This window comes from Magnolia sinica, chromosome 7, assembly GCF_029962835.1.
Source record: "Magnolia sinica isolate HGM2019 chromosome 7, MsV1, whole genome shotgun sequence".
Taxonomy (NCBI): Eukaryota; Viridiplantae; Streptophyta; class Magnoliopsida; order Magnoliales; family Magnoliaceae; genus Magnolia; species Magnolia sinica.
Window position 1 is genome coordinate 3,189,226 of NC_080579.1, and position 14,164 is coordinate 3,203,389.

The 14,164-nt window shown below is 39.4% G+C and overlaps 1 protein-coding gene across 1 annotated transcript; it reads left to right on the top strand.

Annotated features, from left to right (window-relative positions):
• The first annotated feature begins 978 nt into the window (after positions 1–978).
• LOC131250857 (uncharacterized) lies at positions 979–12,727 on the top strand. The gene is made up of 11 exons (XM_058251218.1): positions 979–1,401; positions 2,403–2,490; positions 6,473–6,564; positions 6,698–6,816; positions 7,698–7,813; positions 7,941–8,068; positions 8,599–8,685; positions 10,186–10,246; positions 10,354–10,394; positions 10,908–11,028; positions 12,221–12,727. Exons 1-11 carry the CDS (start codon positions 1,034–1,036, stop codon positions 12,278–12,280), a joined length of 1,281 nt encoding a protein of 426 aa, XP_058107201.1. The 5' UTR covers positions 979–1,033; the 3' UTR covers positions 12,281–12,727.
• The last annotated feature ends 1,437 nt before the right edge of the window (positions 12,728–14,164 follow it).

The following is a 14,164-nucleotide window of genomic DNA, read 5'->3' on the forward strand; positions in this document are numbered from 1 at the left end:
TACGATGTAAATATGCAGCGTACATGATGATCAGATGGGCCTGACTTCTAAGATCTGTCATCTACATATTTGGGATGGCCCGATGAACGGATAAGATATCACACACGTATGCCTCCTTTCCACGCTTAAGGACATTGACCGCTCGAGCGCACTTAATAAGTGCGGAACTATTTTAAATATTTTGTACCACTCAACCTCAGTTCTTGGTACGCACCGGTGTTACTTTCACAGACCTAGGGCCACGTGGATGGATCTTTCATGAGATCCACACCGTCCATCAGGTATGATGCCCCATTATAACCATTAAACCTAAAAATCACAATCATAAAAAATCTATCTAGGCCACACCACAGGAAATAGTTGGGATGGAATGCCCATCTAATCCGTTCATCTAATGTACCAAATCATTATGAAAGAATTTCCCAAAAATGAGTATCCAAAACTCAGGTGGCCCATAGCATGTGAGAACAAGGGATGATGTACATGATGGACGGCGTGGATTTCATTCGCGTTGAGTCCTTACTAAGTCACCCCGGCAGTCATCATAGCAGTCCGGCCCCTCAAAAACTTCTCGGGTTAATTTTGCCTCAGTCGCGACTCAGAATCCATCGTGTATCGCCAGCCACTGGGGCCCACATGATGAGATGATCCGATGATATGAACCATTCGTGTTATATGTACTGTCATAAAATAATCATGTCCCATAATCACAGTTCAAATGATCCTAGCCTTTGACTTTTGGAATTGAATCCGAGCCATTGATTCTCATTTCATTGTTTTAAAATCATCTACAGATAGTTATAGATACAATCATCCATTCGGCTTAAGTTTCTTATGGTAGCCTTATAACATAGATCCCACAACATGGACGGTTAGAATAATCGGACCACTCAGCATGCGGGCCCCAAGTGCACGGTTGGATCTTGAGTCGCGACGAACACAAAAGGAACATCGCAAAATTCTCTGAAGCAGCGCCTCCAAGCTAAGCAAACGAGAGAGAGAGAGAGAGAGAGAGACTGCTCCTGCAATTGCAATGGCAGCTCGCAAGCGCGTCTCATCAAAACCCTCTCCTCAGACTCAAATCTCAGATGAGATCCCAGCCGTTGAAACCCCTGCCCCAACAGATCCTTCCTTATCCGCCTTCTCACTCGCTCCTCCGAAGCTGGCCGTCGTCCTCGGCTTCTCGGCCATTTCTCTCCTCCCCTTCTTCTACCTCCTCTTCTTCCACTACCGCATCGATCCCAACCTGAAGCGGTCCATCGCCATCAACGCCGCGATGAGCCTCGGCGGCTTCGTCGCGGCCGTCCGATTGATCCCGGTCGCTTCGAGATACGTTCTCCGACGGAACCTTTTTGGATATGATATCAACAAGAAGGGAACTCCCCAAGGCGCCATTAAAGTGTATGATTTTTCTTTTTATGAATTCTCTTATATATATGTCTATTCAATTTTGCTGAACTCTTTGATTCCGTGAATTGGGTTCGTCTTGAACTCTTTTTTTTTTTTTTCGTTATTTAAAATTTTAATTTTTATTGTTTTTGGTGTGAAATGCTTTGATACTCTGGCAGAGTGTGATGGTTGATAAACAGGCACTAAGATACTAAGATTATACTGATTTGGTATCCACAGTAGCTGGTTGGGGAACATTTAATGTACGGTCGAATTGAAAAGTAGTTAGTGGTGTGAGTTCAATGAATAAATGCCCATTAATCAGAGGTTGGGATCGTTTAATCAGTTTGACTTTTGGATCATGACTTCTTTATAAATTTATCTTGCAATTTGGATGGTTATGATGGAGGTTATGTATACTTTTGTTTGAAATTTTTTAGTGCATGTGTATCAACTGACACGTTCTTCTACAGTATCAAATAATCACTTTTTAGCTTCTGTGGATGGAATTGAATATATGGAAGGGGGGATTTTGTAAATGTCTTCGAGGGATTTTTCATGGCTGAATTATGGTATGAGCTACACTTGAACTTCTATGGTAGAATTATTGGGTTGTGCTTACCAAATGTGCATTGTGCTAATGCATAGGGTCACCTACATATGGGGCCCATGGTTCAGTAATCCTAATCATTGATTTGATGGCCCTCATCATGAATAAGGGATGCGCCAAAGGTCAGTTGGATGGTTGATTCGGGGCCGTGAGATCAATGACCAAAAACTAGATGGTTAAGGAGAATTCATTGGCTGAATCAGCATTCAGCATATCTCAATAGATGTATGTAATTGAATTGTACTTTCCATATCTTACATAAATTTTGTAGTATCCCTTATAGTTTGGCTGTAATAGATCATTTAAATAATTAAATGCAAAAAGATGCCAAATGAAATGCTCTAAGTTTTGTAGGCAATCAAAAAGACGTAGGTCCATTTAAATTCATGTATGTTTTTTGCAGGCCTGAATCGTTGGGCATTGTCGTTGGAATTGTTTACCTGGTCATTGCCATATTATTTCAATACTTCAACTTTACATCAGACTCCAACGTATGTATATCCATTCTTTTCCCTTTTCCAAAAATTGTTAACAGTAAGGACCTCAAATTTCCTTTGTTCCATAATTTCAGTTTTTTATTTTCAAGCTATGGAGTTCAATTGTGGATATTTTGGTAAACAGATATTTATGGTATGTACATGGGGAGGCATACATTGATTTGTCTTGTTTATTTCCTAGGAATTTGCAAAATCCTAGCTAGTATGTTGAGCAAAGTGCATATTTGTTAGAATCGAACATAATTATTTGTAGGGTTTTGAGAATTCTTAGTGCCCTTTATTAACTGGTTGTCTGGATCTTCTTACTATGATTTTCTATTGGGATTTGGGATTGTGATAAAGGCATGGGAATCTGGATACAATGAAATGATTCTGTGTAACTTATTTCTTCATTTGGAAACCATATGACTAACAACAACGGATGAGAGGGATCTAGGGTGTTCTCATTTGGAAGATGAGATTGTGTACAAGGTATTTAGTAATGGTAACGGTGGCCAAAACAGCCAGCCGTATGGCCATTGCTATGCATGCCGTAACGGCCATCACCCTATAACGGTCATTTTCTTAAAGGAGGAAAATGTATCAGCCCCATGTTGACCTGTTATGGGCCCATAACAGCAATTATAGGCCATTGTAGGGCTGTTAGGGGCCTTCCACCCCCCCCGGCGGCAATAACCAGGTAAACAATTCCAACGACAATGCCCAACGTATGTATATCCATTCTTTTCCCTTTTCCAAAAATTGTTAACTGTAAGGACCTCAAATTTCCTTTGTTCCATAATTTCAGTTTTTTATTTTCAAGCTATGGAGTTCAATTGTGGATATTTTGGTAAACAGATATTTATGGTATGTACATGGGGAGGCATACATTGATTTGTCTTGTTTATTTCCTAGGAAGTTGCAAAATCCTAGCTAGTATGTTGAGCAAAGTGCATATTTGTTAGAATCGAACATAATTATTTGTAGGGTTTTGAGAATTCTTAGTGCCCTTTATTAACTGGTTGTCTGGATCTTCTTACTATAATTTTCTATTGGGATTTGGGATTGTGATAAAGGCATGGGAATCTGGATGCAATGAAATGATTCTGTGTAACTTACTTCTTCATTTGGAAACCATATGACTCACAACAACGGATGATAGGGATATAGGGTGTTCTCATTTGGAAGATGAGATTGTGTACAAGGTATTTAGTAATGGTAACGGTGGCCATAACAGCCAGCCGTATGGCCATTGCTATGCATGCCGTAACGGCCATCACCCTATAATGGTCATTTTCTTAAAGGAGGAAAATGTATCAGCCCCATGTTGACCTGTTATGGGCCCATAACAGCAATTATAGGCCATTGTAGGGCTGTTAGCCCACCTCCCCCCCCCCCCCCTGCCCCCCAGCCACTGTTACTGTGAGGTAACGGTCGTTACGTAATTGCGCTTAAATATCTTGGTTGTGTAGGCATTCTTGTTTTGTTGCGTCCATCGATATCTAAGCAGTGGGCATTAACGAATTTCCCATCAAGGTGCTCCCCAGCTGAGTTTTATGGTGAACATGGAATTTTTCATGAGAGCATGGGAGCCAAGGTTTGCCCCTCTCTTGGTTCCATGGAAAGTATTTGAGGATCCACAGGTGGAAAATTGTGTTCCTCTGATGAAAAGATGTCTTGTTTTTGCCTGAGTTATGGGTTGCTAGATGTTGAGGAGGAACCAAGGTTAGATTTCTTCAGAATTTGGATACATGGTACTGGAATGGGTACCTTTATATGCTACTGGGTATGCAAGAGGTAGGAAGGATCATGTGGGTTGCTCCAGTACAGACTAGGAAGAATATGTAATATAGTTATACAAATTGATGTTGTGTATGTGTGTGAGTGGGTCATTACGCCGGCATCCGCGTCCTCCCTTCTGTCCTATTGGCGTGGTTTCAAATTGGGCAAGCATATCTCCAAGCTTTGGAAATTGGCTCTTTTGGCTATATGGTGGGCGGTTTGGCTGGAGTGTAATGACAGATGCTTTAACAATGTTCAGGCTTCGGCTAAAGCTGTCGGGTCAAGAGCAAAGCAATTGATTATTGAATGGGCTTCTGCTGTGCCCTCTCTAAAAAATTTTAATTTTCTCTTTTTAGGTTGCTAGTTCCCTTTTGTTCTTTTGCTTTGGCTTCTGCTACCTCAGCAGTTCCTTTTGTTTTTTCTCTTTTGCTTAATGAATTCTCGTTGCTTTAAAAAAAAAGAAAAAAAAGAAAAGTGGGTCGGTGCATTAGATGGGCCATACCTACATGTAGAATTAGAATGTTAGTTGGAACCCATTTATTCCAATGGTGTGGCCCACCTGATGAGCGGACAAGCATGATTTTTTGTTCCGATTAATCTTCATGGTTGGGCCTACCATTTTCATGTTATGGGTTTCCTACACAGGTGGTATGTTGTTGGGAAAGGTTTGGTTGACGCAGTTTATTGTACTTCCGGCTGTACCTCAATTATCATAAATCCTGCATGTGTGGTATTATATTATATATGTTTGATATTGCATAAATCAAAGTATAAATGTCTACATTCTAAATTTAAATTTAAATTACAATTTTCCTAACCATTTGAACCATATAAATTTAAATTACAAATCAACAATAATTATATATAATCCTAATTTCCGATCGGTAAAATAGCAGTTTGTATTGAGATGACCCATAATCTGCATCACAAGATTCGGAAATGAGAGCATAGGGATTTGGCAATTTAGGCAACCAAAGGATTTCAAGAATGAAAGCATGCTCATTTTCTTTCTCAATTTGATGGAACGATGAAAGTGTATTAGTCTTTATCATGGGAACCCTTGCATCCTAGAAATGGGAGCAGACTTCGTGCTCATTATGCTGGGAACTTTGTTTCCTTGTCGGACAACAAAATCAGGTCACACTAAATTCATGCTGGAAACTTGGAATGGAAATCCCTTTGGCTGAAGGATGTAAAATATTTGTGTTTCAGATATACTTGCAACTCTTTGGTTGCTCTCATGTATTCTTCCATGCCTAAATAAGCCGGCATATGGATCACACTTTTACCACTACTTTGGAGGTTAAACTTCATTTTCACAAATTTGTTGAAAATTGTAAGCATGTTCCTTGGGGCATGATCCTGGAATTTTTTTCCCAGGCAGCATTGAGTGAAATCCCACACCGACATCAGATGTGAGGGGGCAGATCAGTAGATGCATTTTGCAAAGAATGGAAGGTTTAGTTTACCCATGGCAGTTATACTGATAGTTGATAAAGTTGTTATATGATCCTCTGTCCAAATCGCCTTAGAGCTGGGTGTATCATGTTTTTGTTTTCCCTAAGAAAGTTTGCATGACCAATAAATTGTGTTTTGAGGAGATAAGATATTACCTAACCTTCTTATTCTGCATATTTTACTTTGAGCTTCTGCAAGTTGGGAGGATGGATGATTGTCTTCTGTTTTTCTTCCCTTTGACCCTTCCATTGCGTTTATCTTTTTGCCTTCCACATTTTTTATCCATTAATAATCACATTACATTGATTCTTCTAAGCATGAGAATTGCATTTGACATGTTTCGATGTGGAGTTGGGAGCGATGTGGGAAACCTGTCTAAAGTGAAATTAGTACTATGCTGCAGGTATTCATGGGGTTCTAATTTACATTGACTGTTTGTTGGTGTAGAAAGTTCCGTGTGCTAAGAAAGAAGCCCATGTCTTGGTTGCACTCTGTCCATTATTTATGTCTTTATTATTTATGAAATGTTTATTTTCTGACCTGATTGCAATTTTAAAATATACTTTTTTTGAATGGTGAAAATTTCAAATATATTGCCCAATCCACAAAACAACTACTTGTTTTCGAAGTCCAACATCCGTATGAATTTTCTTTAGCATTTCCTTGACTAATATGGCTCGAAAAATATGCCTTACTGCAATATGTACCAGATTGTGTTTGGACTCCTGGCTGAGCGCTGGATGTTTAATTCATGCAGTGGCTTGTCGAGTACAATGCAGCATTAGCATCAATCTGCTTCATGATTCTGCTCGGATTTGTTGATGACGTCCTTGATGTCCCGTGGAGAATGTAAGTTTTGGTTTCATCCTTGATAGCTTCCATATGTGCTTGTGAAGCTTGACTCAGTCTTTTCCCTTTGCCTGGGACCTTTACCTTAATTGATTTTGGACTATCCTTACTCTTATTTAACTGCGTAGAACAGAAAATTGGTGTTACCTTCATTTGCAGCACTGCCCTTGTTGATGGCATATGCTGGACATACAACGATTATCATACCAAAGCCCATTGTTCCATACATTGGGTTTGCGGTTTTGGATCTCGGTAAGCGGTTCTTGATTCAAGCTTGTAGCATTTATGAACTTTTCTAGTAGCTGAAATTAATACAACGTTAACATGATGAGCATCTCTTTCCATGTTTTTTGCTGGAATTGTTATGCAGATAACCGTGACTTTTTTTATCAGTTAATATACATGATTGTTTCTTTTTTCCTTTCTTTTTTACTTTTTTCTTTTTTAAAGATTGAGGTTCATTAACATAAAAAATAAGTAACAAAAGAGGAAGGGAATCTCCTGGAACAATGCATGGGAGGCAAGAGCTCTTCTTTGTTATATCATCTGCTACATCATTTACACCCCTTTTGACATGAATGAAAGATACTGAGATGGTCCCAGTTCATCTTCCTAATTACTTCAATCTGATGGGAGAGATGCCATGGAAAGGAAAGAAATCATACAAGGCTGCCCATCTGATGACATTGGTTGAATCCGCTTTGAAAATAGAAGGGACAGCTTTCATCATGATCAGGCCACATGTCTTGCCAAAGAGCTCTAATCTGAGCCTGAAAAGAATCTACGAGACCAATCAGGCCAGGAAAAACATGACTAAAGCCACCTTGATTGTCTTTAATGACACTTCCAATCTTGACCAGGCCACGATTCGGTTTTGAGCTGCCAAGTATGAAATTCCTAGAGTGTTAGCATATATGATTTGCTGAACCAAGTATTAAATTTGAAGTGTCAAACAGGAGTGTCTTTCCTTGTATTTCACTAGAGTCACTACTTATGAACCATGAATTTCCACCATTTCTCAAACAATGGGTGCATACTTGCAAATTCTCACCTCTTTATTCTTAATTTTCAAATTAAATTATGATTCAATTGGTATTTAGTGATTGATTTGGGTGATTACTTTGTGTGGACAGGATGGATCTATAAACTCTATATGGGCCTTTTGGCAGTATTCTGCACAAACTCCATCAATATTCATGCTGGTCTAAATGGTCTTGAAGTTGGGCAAACCATTGTCATTGCATCCGCTGTAAGATCTCATGCAAGACTTGGACCAAAGCATAATATTAGATTTCCATTGAAATGATGCTTCCATGCTGCATTACTTGATCATAGATGCTAGCATATCTGAAAGTAATCCATGTCTATGTTTACAGATTTTGATACACAATGTGATGCAAATTGGAGCATCTTCAGATCCTGAGTATCAACAGGCTCACGCTTTCTCTATTTATCTTGTTCAGCCATTACTGGCCACTTCGTTAGCATTATTTTCTTATAACTGGTAATTCTGTTTGCCTCTTGTGCGTTGTAGTTCTATTCATGAAATATTCCAATCATGTGTCCGTGGAAATAGGAAAATAGCATCTCCAATCTGAGCATATATATATTTGTATCCTTGGATCTTCGGTCAGTACAAGTAGGCCCTATGTTTGCTGATCCAGATGCCTAATCTAATGCGCCCACCATGGAGATGCCATGCCAAAATAAAAAATAAAAAAATCTTCCTAAATGGGCAATCCTATCCCATCAATAGGTGTCATGGAAATAGATGACCCTAAAAAATAGATCAAGTGAAAAGAAAAAAGATTGAACGGTGGGATCTTCCAATCTTGAGAGAGTTTTGATGCATGATCTATCCACTAAGGCATCCATCAGAGTTTGACAGTCTAGATCACCAAGCAATGGGCCCACTTAGACAGAGTCAGGTCTTGAGGATGCAATGCATATCCTTGGATTGAGGATTTTGTAATTCCTCCTATTTAAATTAATCTATGATTTATTGGAAGCTAATTTGTTAACCTGAAATTCTAGGTACCCATCTTCAGTTTTTGTTGGTGACACCTATACTTACTTTGCTGGAATGGCCATGGCTGTAGTCGGCATACTTGGCCACTACAGGTGGGTTTCCCTTTCATGTTGTACTTGTAGAACCCTAAGTCAAGTGGTATGATTGATACCATAACTATTGTGTTTTGCTAGCTGGTTTTTGCTTACAAAAAATTATTTGGGCCTTTGAATCAATTGATTAATGGAGGAAAATGCAGTATCTATGCATCCTGAAGATTGTAAAAATATAACTCAAGAGAAAGATGAATAGCTATTTCCAATAACATATGTTTGAGCCTAGAAAGATATGCTCGTCTGAGGGCAATGTCCTTGTCAAAATGTCTCAAGATTTGTAGAATTATCACTTAGTATGATGGCTATATGTGGTGAGCTTCCCTCACGTAATATGAAAATTGAGACCTCGTAGATGGTAACTGTCCTGGATCTCTATGAGATTTGGAAATTGAGATCCTCTTTTTCTGGTATCCGTGCGTAGTCATTGAATCTTGAGTTTTGATCTCTGACTAATCCAATACTCCTGAATCAACCATGAGTTTTGGGTTTGGAAGATCTATTGCATCACATTGGATCAAAACTCGTAAGAAAGGACTGCATCAGTGTTGGATCCAATGAGAATTGGTAAACCATGGTCTGAAGTGCTTATGGGGCATGCATCTCCACTTGATGTAACTTTTAGCTTAACAGAAGGTTTATCATCAATATGGTTCAATCATCAACTCCAAACCATACTTAAAAATCTCAGAAACTCGACTCGACTCGAATCAATATCCAGCCAGGTCGGGTTGACCCGATTTAACTCGACCCGTATTTATTTTATTTTATTTTTTTGAAAGGCAATGCTTTTATTCAGGAAAAGGCCAAGGCCTTGAAAAATATGGCCAAGACCCATATTTAATAATTAAACTAGGATTTAATCACGATAATAGTAGACACTTAAAATCATATGAATATGAGAATATGCAGTTTTGAGCACAGAACGAGTTGGCCAGCTGGTAAATGCTTTCAGGCACCCTGGTTGAGGTTGTGAGTTTGAATCATGCCACCTCCAACTTTTTCTTTTTAATTAAAATTCTCTTGACTCTGTTCGAGTCATGCTGAGTCGTATGGAGTCGACTGAGTGGGTGAGCTGACTCAACGAGTTAAGCTGAGTCTGAACGGAGTCAGATTCCTCAGCAAGTTTGACAGTGCCACAGCTTGATTTCTGGTCAAGTCGAGTTGACTTTACTGAGTTTAGAGTCAGTCACTGAGGTTTTGAACTATGCTCCAAACAGTTATAATTTGAATGCGAATCAATGAGATCTGCCTCATTTGCATCAGCATAAAAAGGGTATGGTATATACATTCTGTTTGCTAACTAATGAATGTTGCGCTGATTTAAGCTTTCATTTTTTTCTGAATTTTTGGTATGCATATGCTCATGTGTCACTCATTCCATAGACAAACACATGTATATATGTATTTCTGCATGCATGTCTGTATGCAGTATATGTAGGCATATAATTTTTTCACATAACATTTGTTGGTTAACTGATGATATGATTTCTTTTACAGCGAAACACTCCTGCTCTTCTTCCTGCCCCAGATCCTTAATTTCCTTTACTCAGTGCCTCAGGTATTCTGATATGGAATTTCCTTTTCGTGCTAGTAGATTTTATAATAGAACTATTCCTTCTGGTCAGTAGATACCTAACTTGCATCTCTACTTTGTTCGTCTTCCAGCTTTTTAAGATCATTCCTTGCCCACGGCATCGCCTGCCAAAGTAGGTAGCTGTATGTGTATGTATGTATGTAATACGTATTGTCATTGTAAAGGCATACTCAACTCTTCTCAGGTGCTTTACATAAGAGGTCCCTTGGATTGCTATCTGAGCGACCAGTGTTTGAGGTCTGGCCACCATTCTATTCAGGTGGGGCCACATTTCCGTGATCCAGAACATGGATTGGCAACATGCCAAAAATATCCTCCATCAAATAATCCCGGTTAGTAGATGGATGTTTGCCCATTGCATGCACGGCATTGGCTATATTTTCACTACAACTACATTACCAGGCCAATGATGGAAAGGATTGCCCAAGGGGACTTTTTTGCAGCATCAACCATCCCGGGCGGGGCTACCTGATTAATGGTCTCAATCATTGGATGGTGGACCCTGCCAATAAATACATAATGCTCACCCAAACTAAAATGCTGCTGCTTCAACCAATCACTGTATATTTCTTCTGTGTAATAAATGTTTCTCAATAGCATCTGATGAATATTTGGCTCCTCACAGGTTTGATCCTCAAACAGGACTGCTGACTGGAACGAAGGACTTGACACTTGTGAATGGGTTCTTACGATGGTTTGGTCGATGCTCGGAAAAGTCGCTTTGCATCAGACTTCTGATTTTTCAGGTAAGACTGCTTTCTCGTTTCATTAAGGTAATGGATAAAGGGGAACCAACTTACAAGGAATGTTAAGGCACACCCTATTGTGCTTGTTAGACTTTCTTAGCCAGCTGCTGTTGTTATCCTTTCATATCAAGATTTTGAAGTTGGGTTTGTTAGCGCAAATGCAAGGGTGAAGGTGCATTATCATTTTGTAACAGGAACAGCTATTATAATGGGCGTTTAAAATACATGAGCATCATCTAAGCCTTATCCCAACTAATTGGGGTCAGCTACATGAATCCTGTTCCACTGTTCCACTCTATTAAGGACCATATCCTCGGTTAAACCATAGGCTATCAACTCCTTTCTTATCATCTCCGTCCATGCACTTTCGGGCCTTCCCCTTTCCCTTTTAGAGCCTTCAACTTGATCTAGCCCCTAACTGGTGCAGTTCTCATCCTCCATTGCACTTGGCCAAACCATCCAAGTCTACTTTCCCTTATTTACCTATTTGCGAATTGCAACACTCATAAGTTTCCTCAAATTCATTCATTTCTTATCCGTCTTGCTGCTAATGCATCTCAACATCCTCAATTAAGCTACAAACTCCTATGAACATGTTGTTCCTTGATTGCCCAACGTACTGTCCCATAAAGCATGATTGGTCTTATAGCCATCCTAGAAAACTCACCCTACAGTTTGATTGGTATGCAACGATTACATAAACTCCAAGGCACATCTCCGTGTTCATCCAGGTGGTGCTAATTCTATGAGCAGCATCCTTCGATCTCTTGCTGTCATGAATTATGAACTGAAGATATTGAATTAGTCATTCTAGTGTTTCTTGCTCAGCGATCTTAACTAATTCCTCGTTTCCACTTCTATTATTACTAAAATTGCCTTCCATGTACTTCATTTAGTCGGACTGATTTAAACCAATGATGAATCCTGTTAGAGGTTACCCTCCAGGAGACGGGAAAAAAAAAAAAAAAAAGTCCTGTCAGAGGTTAACCAATGTAACTTCTTTGCTTAGTTTTTATAACTGTTGCTGTTTTAATTTTTTATTTTTTTTCCCATAAATGATGTTTCATGATTTAGCATTTTTATTTTTATTTTTTCGTGAACTATGTATATGGTTCATGTATATTCTTATTTAGGGGCGACAGACAACCTTTGTTCTCACCTTTCTTTTCAATTTTCTCTAAATTTCCAACAGGCTTTGTCATGCCTTGCTTGTTTCGGGCTGAGGTACATCCTTACTGGTTGGTACAAATAAACCAAAAGGCGGCAAGCTTCAAAGCCTTCTGCTGTTTGTCACTTACTGACATGCGGGAAATTCGACCATCACAAACTTTGAGCCTGAACCTCTTTGTAATATAGAATACAGCTTTTTTCCCGTTCTAATTACAGACGCAACTCAAATTCGTAGTTTTCGAGTTGCGGAGAAGTATCTCATCCATTTACAACACCTCCACTGAGCGAATGGACTTGAGGAGCATTGCCTATGGGGAGTTATGTTGTGGCTATTATAACTTTTATTATTTTAAATTAGAGTACCAAAAGTCCACGTTTGGATATCTTTCAAAAACAAAAAAAGGTCCGGTGTTTGGATACAGAACCAATTGAATTGTGGAGATTCAGTTTCAGATTTATAAGGAACTGACAAAAGATTGGGCATATCGGAATCACCATATGCTTAAGTAAGCATTCATCATTTAAATCATTTGTACTTGTTTTATTCATCATTTAAATCATTTGGATTGGGATGAGCTATTTTAAACCTACCGGATTGATGTACCAAAATACTCTAGTAGTGTGACATCTACAATGTCCATTAATTGTGCCAGCTCATGTTAGGACTTGAGCCGAAAAATTGAGGCAGATCTAAAACTGAATTGGGCTACACTGTTGGAAGAGTGGGGTGTGACACCCGGTTATTGTCGCTCATCTTAGGATATGAGCTAAAAAATAAGGCAAATCCAAAACTGAAGTGGACCACAGCATTCCAAAGAAGTGGTAAAGCTGTAATTAATTATCTAGCCTTTTTCTCTTCACATGCTACATTCCATGCCCAATTAATTATCTTTTAAGCTGTAATTAATGTTTAAAATAGGAAATTCTTACCGCAAAATTCATCAGGAGTGCTGCTAGTGGAAATTATTCGGCGGTGTTTTTTGAGGAGACTACCAAAATGCCCTCAATTATTTCTTCTCTTAAGAAGTGGTAAAGCTGAGAATTGTGGGGCCTACGTGGCATTATTTTATTGGGCCATGTCATGCTAACTCAGCTTGCAGCCTCCTCTTTCCCTCCAACATGTCACTGTGTAGGATACCTATCACCTGGCACAAAAACCAGGCTGATCCACTCACTAGATGGGCCACATCTGTATGTTGAATCAGACAACTGATTATCCATTGATCACCAGCCTGATTTTGGTGCTGTCACTGCCGTGTGGTATTCATTCATGGTGGGGCCCACCGTTTGCATGGCAGGGGCGTCCTACACAAGTGCCATGTTGGCTATCAAGATTATCTTTAATCCTTGCCAAAATGAAACATGATCTCTAATCAATAAGAGGCATGGTCCTTACAACATTCGCAGAATAAGCTAACTCTACAATTGATACTTGCATTACATTCAATCCATCCATCATGTGCTCCTTTATCCAAAACTCAGTTGGGCAGCACCATATAAAATCAAGCCTAAAACCTCTAAAATCATGTGGTTGTGGGTCACCTCACTTTTGGTATGGCCTGATTCTTGGAATGAATGAGCTCATCTTATAAATGGATTGGACGGCATATAGAAAGCAAGCTGATCCCCACGAGCAATCTAGAAGGTTTTTAGCGGTGGGCTTCCCCATCCCAACTGTTCCCTGTTTGTGTTCTGCACCTGTGTTTAGGACCACCCGGATCTTAGGATATAGGGTGCATGCACCTCGTGGACAGACAAGGTGTGGGTTGTACATCATGGTGGGCCCCACACATAGAATAAACTTATTCTCAAGAGTTTTAGAGATGCCGGCCTCAATAAATAATTATTATTAACTAAAATGAGATGAACTCATTTTCAGGCATCTACCAAACAGCCCTAGGCCAAAAACAGAAAAGTTTGTAGTGGAGTGGTTCAGTGAGCAACCCCTCCTATGAGGGGGCCCAAT

Coding starts and splice junctions, on each gene's coding strand:
- LOC131250857 (XM_058251218.1), top strand. CDS start 1,034: ATGGCAGCTCGCAAGCGCGTCTCATCAAAACCCTCTCCTCAGACTCAA. Junction 6,817..7,697: donor GTTTGCGGTTTTGGATCTCG/GTAAGCGGTTCT, acceptor TTGTGTGGACAG/GATGGATCTATAAACTCTAT. Junction 10,395..10,907: donor CCACGGCATCGCCTGCCAAA/GTAGGTAGCTGT, acceptor GGCTCCTCACAG/GTTTGATCCTCAAACAGGAC.